This window comes from Centruroides vittatus, unplaced genomic scaffold (genome assembly GCF_030686945.1).
Source record: "Centruroides vittatus isolate TY-2023 unplaced genomic scaffold, ASM3068694v2 contig_426, whole genome shotgun sequence".
In the NCBI taxonomy this organism is placed as follows: domain Eukaryota; kingdom Metazoa; phylum Arthropoda; class Arachnida; order Scorpiones; family Buthidae; genus Centruroides; species Centruroides vittatus.
In genome coordinates this window covers 1,015,387-1,028,672 of record NW_027122232.1, presented here as the reverse complement: position 1 = coordinate 1,028,672, position 13,286 = coordinate 1,015,387, and the positions used below count along the sequence as shown (strand labels likewise).

General features: G+C 29.5%; 1 protein-coding gene across 1 annotated transcript in view; it reads right to left on the bottom strand.

The window, feature by feature from the left end:
- Positions 1-1,034: 1,034 nt before the first annotated feature.
- Positions 1,035-13,286, bottom strand: part of mib1 (mind bomb 1) — a 155,084-nt gene continuing 142,832 nt past the window's right edge. Inside the window, exons 15-21 of the mRNA XM_067272251.1 lie at positions 12,940-13,113; positions 12,528-12,709; positions 9,821-10,016; positions 9,670-9,748; positions 1,983-2,144; positions 1,708-1,820; positions 1,035-1,636 (exon numbers count right to left, since the gene is read on the bottom strand). Of these exons, the coding sequence (XP_067128352.1) occupies positions 1,496-1,636; positions 1,708-1,820; positions 1,983-2,144; positions 9,670-9,748; positions 9,821-10,016; positions 12,528-12,709; positions 12,940-13,113 (1,047 nt within the window). The 3' untranslated portion in view covers positions 1,035-1,495. The remainder of the gene's footprint in view (positions 1,637-1,707; positions 1,821-1,982; positions 2,145-9,669; positions 9,749-9,820; positions 10,017-12,527; positions 12,710-12,939; positions 13,114-13,286) is intronic.

Below are 13,286 nucleotides of genomic sequence, written 5' to 3'. Positions count from 1 at the left end.
GCATTGGAGAAGAATATGATACCATGCTCTTCTTCATGACATGCTACATGAAACTGTGGCTCATGCAGTTTTTCATTTTCAGCATGTTATCTCTAGTGAAAGATGGCACAATGAACATCTCTTGTAAAAGTATATTTGAAATCAAAAAGTTTGAAATTCTCACTTGATTCCTTTATCTTTATTTATGCATGATAATAAAATTGGCCATAAATTTTTACTTAAAATATACATCAATTTTATACCCCTGATAAAAATGATAGTTTGTTTTTTCCAGCAGTGTTTGCAGTACCATCTCTTCTTGTAATGGTAAAAATCTGAATTAATTTTTTACTCATTAAATCATTTCTTCATATTCTAGATAAGCTAGCTACTAGTTTTCATAGCAAAATTTCAATTTGTGTCTCTTTCATAGAATGCATAACAGAGAAACTTATAATCATCTGGTAAATAAAAAGCATTTTTTAGAAAATTTGAAATATCAGATAAAAGAAAAATATGCTTTCTCATTTAAATTTATCACAAATAATGACTGACTGATTTAGAAAACACAAGGCACCAGCACATGTTAGATTCATGTTTATAATTAGTTATTATGTTCATTATGGATAGACCTGATCTACAAGATCAGGTAACATAGGTGTGAGATGAAAAATGATGCATCAATTGATACCACCCATGATAAAGTGTGAGGATTGCATCAAATTCAAAGCCAGATCTCTGATAGTAACATGCTGACCAGCTTACAATGCAGCTATATTGACTAACCACAAAGAAAATTAATTTGAAATATTCTTGAAATAAAAATGATATTATTTTTTAGGAATATATTCTACTGAAACTATCCATTTTCAACTAATGTTTTAATAAAATAACCAAAATAATAAAATTCTATTTGTCCACTAGTTGTTGTTATTTAAAGTGCAAAATATTTTAACTCAAATGCTACATCAAAACTTGATATTTTAATTATTTTAAAAAAATTTATTATTTTTATATGTTGTTATTCACATAAATCATAATAAAAAATAGAGAAATAAAAGTTTGACTTATATTTATTCAATAAAAGGACAATGTGTGTAAAACTTAAAAAGAAGACCAAAAGCTTCTTCTGTAGTTCTTTAAATAAATAATTGGCAGATATATTTACAGCAATAAAAAAATGTGCAATTCTAATATTCAAAATTTGTTTAACAAATCTCACATTTTCATTGCTTTGAATTTAGAGCTAATGACATCTGGAACAAAAAAAAAAAAAAATTAAATATAATTAAAACACTATTCTACAATGTATGAATTTGTCACATAACAAGAAAATGTGCATGACATAAATCTCAAATTATATTATGATAATTAAGCATAAAATAAAATTTGTATGGAATACAAAACAATTATATAATTATTCTATTTATATATATTTTTTCCTCTTTCTTTTTAATATGTTTATATAAAACAACCAGCAGCTGGCATCACTTTATTGGAAAAGGAATGGTAGAACTTAATAGAGTAAAATGCGTTTTTCTACTGTTTTGCGACAGATTGGACATTCAGACATTCTATCTCCACACATTTGACAAGTTCCATGCCCACAAAGAAAAATCATGTTTTTCAAGCGATCTAAACAAACAGGACACATGGTCTGAAATAAAACAAAAATACATAAATAAAATATAGATATCATGTCAAAAAGTTATATAAAAATATGCATACTTGTTCTTTAATATCTTGTAACTGTTGTTGAAGTTTTTGTATATCATGATTATTATCTCTGCATCCATTATTCATTAATTGGCCAGGACCAGTGGAAAGACCAGCTGCAGGTGCTGATGTAAAAATATATGTATCAATTATTCAAATTAATAATGTTCTTACTAACAGAATAATAATTTCTAATTTCTGTTTTGACAAAGTGTTACTACATTTACTCATCAACACTCTAACTAACCAATAAAAAGCAGTACCAGTTTCTAATAAAAACGAGTTACCTGACAATAGTAAAAGTTGTGGCAGGGTTAGAGTTGCACTATTGTGGATTTCTTCTTTGGGAGTAGGGAACTCACCTGTTCCTCCACAACAGACAATAAAGGGCAGTAATTTATCAATCTGAGCTCTGCATTGTACACATTTCTTCATTAGTGTTGCACATCCTAAAATTAAAAACACATTTAAAAATTTAGTTTAGTCAAATCTGTGAGAGCCCAGTTTTTTTTTGATTTTTTTATCGATTATAAATTTTGTATTTATATAAAAAACAAAAAAATTTTCCCAACAATTGGTTAAAAGATGGAAGAATGTGATTGAGTTTTCCATCGGATTCACTTCCTTCAAAAGGTGACACATCTTCCAAATGTGTCACCTGGAATTTTCACTGAAATTCATCTATTGGCCATGACCTATAACATTTCCAAAAAAGGACAATAGGAAACACGAAAAAGATCCCCCAATAAAAGGGAGGGTCAGATGACGATCGTCGTCATCATGGAAAAAGTTCATGCTTGCATCCAAGTTGCTCCATGCTCGGATATCTCCGTAACCCTCCTCCATCTGGATTGAACATCTACGAAAAAAATAAACTACTTGTAAAGCGGATTCCTTCACAGTGAACTTTCTAACTAAGTGAACTCCTTTAAAGTGACACCTTTGAAAAGAGAACTTCTCAAAAGCAACTTCTAGAAGATGAGAAAAAAAGACTTCCAGTGAGCTCCATCAATCAGGCATTAAGGTATCTATACAACTTATCTAGATGTAAACTCTCTCTCTCAACCTAGAACGCGAATTTGTTAAATTGTAAACGTAACCTTTACTATAAAATATTAATTTTTTTGTTTAATTAGTTAAATAAATGGATAATTGTTATTGTTTAATGAGTGTTTGGTGCACTTCCCTAACCGTTGTCTCTCGTGTCATCTCCATCCAGATCCAACCGCCTTTAATACGTAACAGCTCGTGCAAGAATGAAATTGCATGTCGGAATCGACATGCTGGTGCCGACCCTGTGGTCATAAATCTGTAAATTAATCTGATACTAATTATTATTTACAATAAAATCTGAAATCTACCTAATTGAATATCACAAATATTTAAATTTTATTTCAAAAGTTTTCTCCAGAAAAATAGCAATAAATGTCATACAAGACATCTGAATGCAGTAATACCCTGAATTATGTAAAATGTAAATCTCAAAAATTGGAAAAAAATCTGAGTGGAGTAACGTGTAATTTTACAAAAAATTATTTTATTTCATTCTATTTCAAACATTCATTCATCCACTCTCTCTCTCTCTCTCTTTTCCTTTATTTCTTCTGTACTGTACCAATTTATTACTTTACTGTTCTGCTAATCCTTTACTTTCCAGTCTAAGTGTAAGCAAGCATGTACACAAGCGTACTGGGCACTCTTTCTTGTAAACAATTCTTTTATACAAAAAATAAATAATATATGTACAGTACACATTATTATTAATTATGTAGTTACACTTAAGCAATTTACAGTTTCAAGTTATGTAAAGATCTATAGCCACGTTACTTATGTAAGTCAGGGTATTACTGTATTCAAAAATCCAAACTGAAGGACATTTGTGGCATTAATCTAATCACTTTTTTTCATAAGAGAATTATGATCACAACTTATCATACTGACGAGCTGAGTTTCTGAGTAACAAATAGTCAAAATTTGTTTTGTACCAATAAAAAGAACACTTATTGATTAATCAGAATCAGCAAAAAAAAAAAAAAGATGATTTTCTGTAGTTATTGAGTTTGAGAACAACAAAAATGTGATTGTCAAAAATTTATTGATATTAATGTCAAAAATTTATTGATATTAATATCAATAAATTTTTGAAAATTTATTGATATTAATATCAATAAATTTTTGACAATCAATAAATTTTTTGTCATTTTTGACAATTTTACATTGTTCATTAAAATTTGCAATGCTGACAATAATGAAATCCATAGTCTGATCATTCACTTCATGCTTTGTTTAATTTATTTAAAAAGATCAAGCACAAGAACATCATACACATGCTTTTTGCTGGCAATTTACAGCTTGCACCAAAAACCCCCCACCAAAATAGTCTTATCAATTGTGGATGCTGAATTTGAAGCATTCAAAAACTTGATCTGATTATAATCGGGGAGCTGGTCTGAATTACAAGTTTTCACTCTTTAAACAAAAATTTTTGTTTGCTTCTATGTTACGATGCATTTTTATTATTGAATCTGATTTAGGAATGATTGTTCTATTCAGTGATGCAAAAAAATCCTGTTTTCAGTTTGTTACTCCAAAACTTGGCTTGTTAGTTTTAAAATGATCTCAATCTTCAGGAGTATCTTCTATTCTTTGATTCAATATTAATGAGTAATAATAATCAAAGCTTACCAGAAAATAATATAAATGGAAATATTACTACTTTAAAATCCTGAGCAGAAAAAAGGTTGTTATCTATTTTAATCCTTAAGAGGCAATAAATTTATTTAATACCACACATTTTTTTTATTTTTGCTGAAATACATCTCTTTTTGTATTTAATGGACATGAGCTGTACTAGTTTAAGTAATATTTTACTAAAACTAAAACAATTAGTACAGTAACTGTATTCTTCATTTGGTTTATTTAAGAATCAAGTCTTAGTCATTTTAATTGCAATCAATATCACTTTTCAATCGTTTTCACCAGCACTCTATCATCTTTCTTTTTTAGTTTTCATTTACTATTTAAAGTTCCTAATTTTATACCATGTAAGTATATTGTAGTACTATACATATTATCAAGTAACTGAAAATCAGTAGGCATGTAGATGTTAAGTTTTATAACATTGTTTTATTTAGAAGAAATAGAAATATATTTCTTACTTGTATACCATGGGAGAATTAATCTATTTAAAATATCTTTAATTAAAAGATATATAATATATATATATATAATTTGAAAATCAAAAAACGTTTTTTAAAAATAATAAAATTACTTTGATCTTGTCAATAGTCCTTTTTATTGACATTGAAGAAATGTACTGTACTTACACCAGATGCATTTTAAACAATATTATAACAATTCCTCTTCAGTGATAGAAATGCAATGTAAATAACATAATAATGTGAACACACTGACATACGAGAATACCGAGGTACAGTTTAGTCAAATTCAGAATATTAAAATCATGAAGGATTCAGGCAGGAAGATGTTACTTCTACTCAAGAAAAACAGACGAATGCTAGTTTGCTGTAATAAATGAGCAAAATATAACAATTCTGCTCCCAATACCTACAAGTCAACCATGATCTTAAAAAAACAAAAATTTGTAACAAATAATAATAAAATTCAGAAAATAATTTTAATGAATATAATACCAATACTTAACTATTTTTACTTTGGTCATTTTATAAAAAACATTCAAAACTATAAACATCAATATCACAAATGTTTATGACCTCACAAGGCTTAAATGATAAACAGATAATTATTCTTTAAAACAAGAGAAAAATTTATCAATAAAATTTATTGTTGAGTGGTTTATTGTTATATCAATAAAACTAGCCAGTTAATATTGTTTACACAGTAATTTTATCATCATCAAAATAAACATAGTTTATTGGTCTGATGAATGAAATCATCAAATCATTGCAGAGAACCTACCTAAATTTTAATTATAACTTATGTAAAATGACAAAAAGATTACAGTGAATTATAGATTGGATAAAAAAACCCCACCAAAATAGTCTTAGTAAATGAAATTGAAACCACAACTAACAATCTAAATTATTTTTCTCGGATTGTAGAAATTAATAAAATATTAAAAAAGTTTATTATACAACATTTATCACACTTTTTATATATCCTGCCTATCATGTCAGTAATTTTTTGGTAATTCTTGTAACACAGTACAAGACTTGAGCATGTCTGTGGTAATGTCTGCTTTAGTTTTTTCATTGATCTATTTTTGTCCAGAATCAGAATCTCCAGAGAAAAGATGTGTTTGAATTACTGAAAGGCAAAAGTACTTCACTACATTGTTCACAATAACAATCCTCTGAAAATTACGCAGCAGTTCATCTATTACATTAAAAAGCAATGGGATGATACTGTCAATACAGTCAGGAATAGTAGGAGCCACAGCATTCACATATGGGTTGTAGCTTGAAATTGACAACATCCACAGAGAAACCAAAAAGTCATGGCTAGACATTTGAAGGTAAATATATCTAGCTCTCACAGAAACCTACTTTGGACTGAAGGCTTATCAAATGGACTATAAGAATTATCTTAGACTCAAAAAAAATCCAGGAATCAGAAATGAAAGCAGTATGCAAAGTCAAAACTTAGAAATGAAGTTGAAAATTTTTTGTGACAGAAATTCTTGTGTTAGGCAATATATTAAGTGGCAAAATAAGATAACTTTAGGTAAAAGATCTGCAGACGTTTCCTTGGAAAAAAAGGTGTCACATCTAGCTCATACTCTGAAAGTTCATGTTTGGTGTACTGTCTTATCAAAGATGATGGGATATATGGGTGGACAAAAGCAAGAGGTGACTGACTGTAAAAATTTACCAGGAGAAAATTTTGGACAACTTCCTAAAGCTTATGATGGATTGTTGGGATGTCATGTCATGGATCTTCCAGCAAAATTCAATACTTGTTCACAAAGCTAAAGGTACTCAGACATGGTTCAGAGAGAATGAAGTATCAGGTAACCAAAAAAGTTCTGTTGTTTTTTGTTGAAAGAAAACAAATATAAAAATGTATAGGAAATAACACAATTTATTCATTAAAATAACCACTCTCACATTTAATAACTTTTCCCAATGGAAACAAGCTTATAAATTCCATTTTTATAAAAGTCACGATCTTTAGAGTTTGAAAAACTTCTCTAACTCCATTTCCATAGCCTCTCTATTTCTGAACTGTCAGTTTCACAGATGATTATCTAGGCTTAAAAATAGGTGATAGTCAGAAGGGCTAATGTCAGGGGAATAAGGAGGGTGCAAAAGAAGGTTCCCATCCAAGGGTCTGAATTGTGTCAGAGGTCACACACACAACATGAGGCCTATAGCATTATTGTGTAGGAAAAGAATGCCTTTACGGTTCACTAAAGCTGGCTGTTTTTTCAAAAGTGATTGGTGAACTCGACAGAGTTGGTCACTGTAGATGTTAGCAGTAATAGTCTGGCCAGATGGTATAAGTTCATAGTGAACAATTCCATTTGCAGTCCACCATACGCACAATATTGGCAGGTGTCAATTGATGAGGTATCCATTTGCTGAGCTTGTAAACTTTCCCAAGACTATGCAAATGTAAACAGACAGTTTCATCATTTACAGAGAACCTTTGTGCTAACACCTGACAAGTTTGAGCAGAATCTTCTTCGATTACAGCCTGTAATTCATCATCATTAATGACATGGCCACCCTTCTCGTGGCACATCTTTAAGTGACTCACCGCCGGAAGAAAATTTTCTAAACCACCTTTGGGTGATGTGAGTGCTGACAGAACCTTGTCCGAAAGCCTGGCATATTTTTTGAGCCGTTTGCACAGCATTTGTTCCAAGTTTAAACTCATACAACATACAAGCATGAATTGTAGAGTTTTGAGTACTCATCTTCAGGTCAATTTTTATAATATTAAGAGATAACCTTTCCACTTCTCTTTATATAAGATGAGTCAGCATTAAATCTTGATTAACATATTGCTGGAATTTTAGTGCCATCTATTGTGTATTGCGTGTAACATTGTTTAAACTTTGTAGTTTCACAAAAAACGACAGAACTTTTTTGGTTACCTGATACTATGGCTGTCATGTCCTCATCAAGTCCAGATCTCAATCCATTTGAATATGAAATCTGGGTAAAACTGATGTGTGCTCTAAACTATACAGCAACATTAACTCCTATATAGCAGCCCTGAAATCTGCATTAAATTTCCCACTGACCACCATGATAGACAACATGTGAAGTTTCTGAAAACACTTAAGACAAAACACAGACTGTTTCCAAAATAGTCAAGTTTCATTATCCTTATTTATCTTAAAAAGCTAAATTCAGGTAAAATTTTATAAGTTCATAGTGATGTTTATATTCACTATGCCAGGGTAAAGCAGTAGCTGACTGAGTGCCATAGCGGAAGTTATAGTCCATGGGTGCTGAATTGGCACTGTGAGTAACTATTATGGTTATATCTAAGTTAATAAATCTGGAAATGAAGATTAGATGGTCTGAGTAGCATAACTGGCAACACAACTGCATGGGAGTTGTGGGTTTGAGTTCTGCTTTGGGCTAATTCTTTACTTCCAGAACCTTTTTAATTAATTATTTAATTTATCAAGAGATGGCACCTAATGTCTACCTCCAGGCCAAATTACTTAATTTTTAATTATTAAATCACCTAAGAGAACTAAACAGTCTGATCAATCACCTAAGAGTTCTGTGTAATAAATCCAAAGAAATTTTAGGCTCACTTTCAAAAGTCTTAAAAAGAAAACAAGAAACAATGAAATAAAATGGAAACCTGCCTAAATGAAAAAAATTCTTCAGAATGGAGCAATTTCTTATTTTAAATCTTACTATAAGTCAGAAACCTGTCTAATGTAGAAATGGAAAAGATTTATGAATACAAAGAAACATAATTTTGCACTTTATCCAGGTTAAGTTAAGATTCTATCCATGAAAACAAAATTGCAGAGCATGACATAGTGTATTCTGAGAATGATTTCAAACCTTGTCATCTCTGAAGATCATATGACAAGAGGACATGTGTGTGTCTTCTTATAATATGACATTAAAATTAATGAAGGACAGAATCACATACTTTTAAAAATCAAATTCTTGAAAACAAGCAACAAAGGTAACTCATAAAAATAATAACAATAAGGTAACCCAATGCTACCAATTTGCTATGTACAGAGTGTTTGAAAACAAATTGATTAACATGTTGATAATTATAGAGTATGAAGTAAACAATTAAATTAGAGTATTAAATTACTCAAAAGACATCACAGAATAACTTCTGATTAGAATTTTTGACGGTGGAGCAATACACTAGTTTTTGGTACTGAAATTGTCTTATTCACTGTTGTGTGAGCTCATAAAACCACTTCTCCGCAGTAATTGAATATCTAGCACAATTTTTTGGAAACAAGAAATTTTTGTAATTGAATAGTTCTCAATTATTTCATTTGACTACTCTCAAATGAAATAAGAGTGGAATTTTAGTTGGAATCATTTTGGAATAATTTAGATTAAACCTAGTAATAAACTTTTTTCACATATGTACTAGCAATTTTACTATAAAAAATGACATAACTGATGTTTATCTGATGTAGTTTAAAGTTAAAAAAACTAAACCCTGTTCAAAATAGAAGAAAATTATTTGATACTTGTGATTCTACATTACACATACTGTAATTTACTTTATTTTCAAAATTATTTTTCAGAAGTGTAAATATTCATTTATTCACTTTTGTAAGAATACTGTTTTATTAAAATTTTAAATAATTACATAAGAATAAATAAGTATTGTCATTCTAAAATTATTTTTATTTTTGAATTTAGTTCTTTACATAAAATAAGTCACAGAATTTTAACACTGTCATAAAAAAAATTTCAGTTCAAACATTTAATTAATACAATAATTACTTACACAAAAAATATAATAATCATTTTAAAATAAAATACATACCATCACAAGCACACATGTGTCCACAAGGCTTGAACAAAACAGAAGCACGTTTATCAGAACAAACAACACATTCTTCAATCTAATATAAAATTTTGCAAAATTAATTTTTATTTATGTAGAAATTAAGTTAGCAAATCTTGTAATAACTTACTTTTGTTCTTGATTGAACTTGTTCTTTGCACATGAGACATTTCTTAACACGTGGAGAACAAAGTGAACATGTTGCTATATGACCACAAGGTCCAAACAATGTATCTCGTTTTAAATCTGAACAAACCATACATTCTTCTAATGTATCTTGATCATTTTGTGGAGGTGTTGTTGTTAAAGTGCTAGGTTGCTGACTACTACAATAATGATAAAGAAATAAATATTTATTTCATATTTAAGCAGAGACTTATGCCAGGATTTAAAAAAATTAAAAATTCATTTTTATTCTCATTATTTAAAAATGGAGAAATTTTAGAAAAGCCTATGAACTATAAAAATAATTGCTATTTATTCTTATGTTATGTGTATTGTAATGTTTTTTTTTTCACTAAAATTTATTTCATGACTGGTTTTTCATATTGTTTAATTGCTGACACTACAAATGCCAGAATGGAAATCAATTAAGTTGTCTGAATTGCTGCAGAAATTTAGTCCCGATCAAATCTACAATGCAGATGAAACAGGGCTGTTTTACCATGCTATCCTTGATGGTTCCCCAGTTTTAAACAAAAGTATGATCAGGTTGAAAAACAGCAATGGATTGCATTATTGTATTGTGTGGCTGTAATATGTCAGGAAGTAATAAACAGAAGTTGATAGTCATTAGAAAGCATGCTAAGTCTTGGTGATTTACAGATTTATTAGAGAGGTTGTGGCCGACGTTTTCAATGCAAAAATGTGTACATCGGACGTTCAATGCCGCCTTCCTGTAAGCCCTGAAGTTTAACAATGGCTTTTGGAATGTTGAGCATAATTCCACTGATGTTCCAAACTGATGTCAAACTTCGAGGCTTACAGGAAGGCGTCACTGAATGTCCAACATACATGTTTTCATGTTGAAAACGTCGGCCACAACCTCTCTATTTGCATATATGTATTCACACTAAATATTAATTATATTTTATAATAGTTTTTGTATTCAGTGCTCATTTTTTATTTTCTCTGTTCCCATAGAATTCACTTTATTGGGACAACCACTTTAATTTGTCCTGATTGTCAGGTCCTGATGTGTCCCAATTAAGCAGAATCAATTGTATATTCAATAATTTATTTAAAAATTATTTTTAAATAAAGCAGATGAAATTTTTAATTATTTTAAATCTAGAAAGTAAGACCAAGTTTTTTGTTTCTCTTTATATTTTTTATTTATTACCAAACTTATATGAAATTCAAGTATTCAGAAACAATTTTGAATACTTAAATAATGATTTCTTTGAATTCATTATTTCTTTATTTGGTTAATGTAACCCTTGGTGCCAAGATGGCAGCACTTCTGGTAATCTCCAATCCGGGTGTCGTGAGGTAATAGTGATAGAGGGAGCTGCCATATAATTTCCTGACGTAATGACGTTTAACGTGATGTAAAAAAAGAATGTGAAAGATTATGCAAATTTGTAAAATATGACGTGGTAGATGGTAGTTTTTCATGGAAATATGCAAATTAACCAGTAGGTAGACGATACTGACAGTGTTGTGTTGTATCTATAGTGAATTTTTGATTTTTATTTTTTCAATAGTTTTTCCAAAAAAAGTTAAAAAGGTAAATATATTGTTCTTAAACGATAGTATTTGTGAATTTGATAAATTAACAACATTTTTAGTTGTTATTATTTCAATTTTTTATTTTTTTGATAATTTTGTGTCTAGTAGTTATGCAGAAATTAGGTCCGGTGAATTTTTGTTAGGTCGAACTCCCGTGAATTCTAATAGATAGATGAAAATGAATATTTGAAATTAGCATGGGACAATGATATTAATAATGGCTTTAAATTTGCTTTAAAATTAGGACTACAACAAACTCATGCAAGGTGCAACTCGTATGCTAAAACATGTAAATTATGCTATAGAAGCGACTTAAAATCATGTTTTCTAAGATTTGTAAAAGTGGTAATAAGTATTCAGCATATGAAGGAAACATTCAAAAGCATAGTTGGCAATGTCCATTTTGGTCTTATTTTGTCTTTCGGTTTGCCCTCAAATTGTTTGAAATGTATGGCAAAATGTACAGCATTCAGCACTGTCCGAAGCATATATCTGATTGAATAAGTATAAAGAAAAACCTGGAGACAGTTTCCAATTTTTCGCGAAACAATTGGTTGCGATGTGTCCAGGGACTGGGAAAACTCCAAAATTGGTTTGATCTACAATATGTTCCATCTGCACTACTTCCAAACTTTAATAAGAAGCAAATACTGAAAATAGAGAAGGAATAGGAAAAGGCAACAGCAAATGTGAAAAAAAAGCTGCCAAACACTCCTCCAAGGTTGTAGCAGAAACAACAACATTAGGGAAGAAAGGACCTGCAAAAAATGAAATTGGAATCTACCAAGCTAGGGAAAAAAGTAGGATCAAATATAAAAAAGGAGTCGTCAACATGAGTATTTATTTTTTATTATCAATATTTTATCTTAGATTATTATATTTTTGGAGACACGTGATCTCCAATCAAAATAGTGCTAAAAGCGTAGTCTCCAGGCCAATTCAAGATGGTGACCGGAAGCGCCGCCATCTTGGCACCAAGGGTTACATTAACCCTTTATTTTTATAATTTTATTTATGATGATAGAAATTGAAATAAAATTAATAATGCACGTTTATAAATACTAATTATTTTAAAATGACATGGTTTAATTAATAATAATACTTACTTTGATCTTTCTTTATGACATTTGGTTAATGCTTTACATAAGTTTGGATCAGGACATAAATCTAGTGGAGTTTGAGCTTTTTTATTTTTTATGTTAAGATCAGCACCATTAGATACAAGGAAACAGGCAATTGAGGCACTACTTTTTTTATCTGCTCCTTGTGTTCCTAAACCCATTAATAACTAAAAACATAAATTTAAGATATTTTTAATGGAAAATTAAACAAATTTAATTTTAATATTTTTACTTTTAAAGAAAAGTTGTTAAATGTAAAAAATTATTTGCTGTTATTTGAATGAAGACAATATAGTATGTATAATCTTATCTCCAGTACAACTAATAAAGGTTTAAAATGTATATTATTATATTAAAATAATAAATAATGACATACTTAAATTTCTAAAATTCTCACCTCAGTAGTACCACAAAGAGGACCAGCTTCATTTGCACTTCCTACCTTACCAACTTCTTGCAAATCTTGTAGCTGTCGAAGCTGCGATAATGTATGATGACGAAGAGCTTCATGAAGTGGTGTATCACCATCTTTATCTGGGATATTTAAGTTACATCCTTCTCTTACTAAAAGCTAAATAAAGGTAACATATAATTTTAAAATTTTCTTTCAAATGTATGAGTTTAAAAGAATGAATGGAATTATTTTTAAATATAACCTATTACTTTGTAATTGGATTTATAACTGCATTGGAAAAATCATTTTATATATAATCTTATATAATTTCATAAATCTTAACATATCAG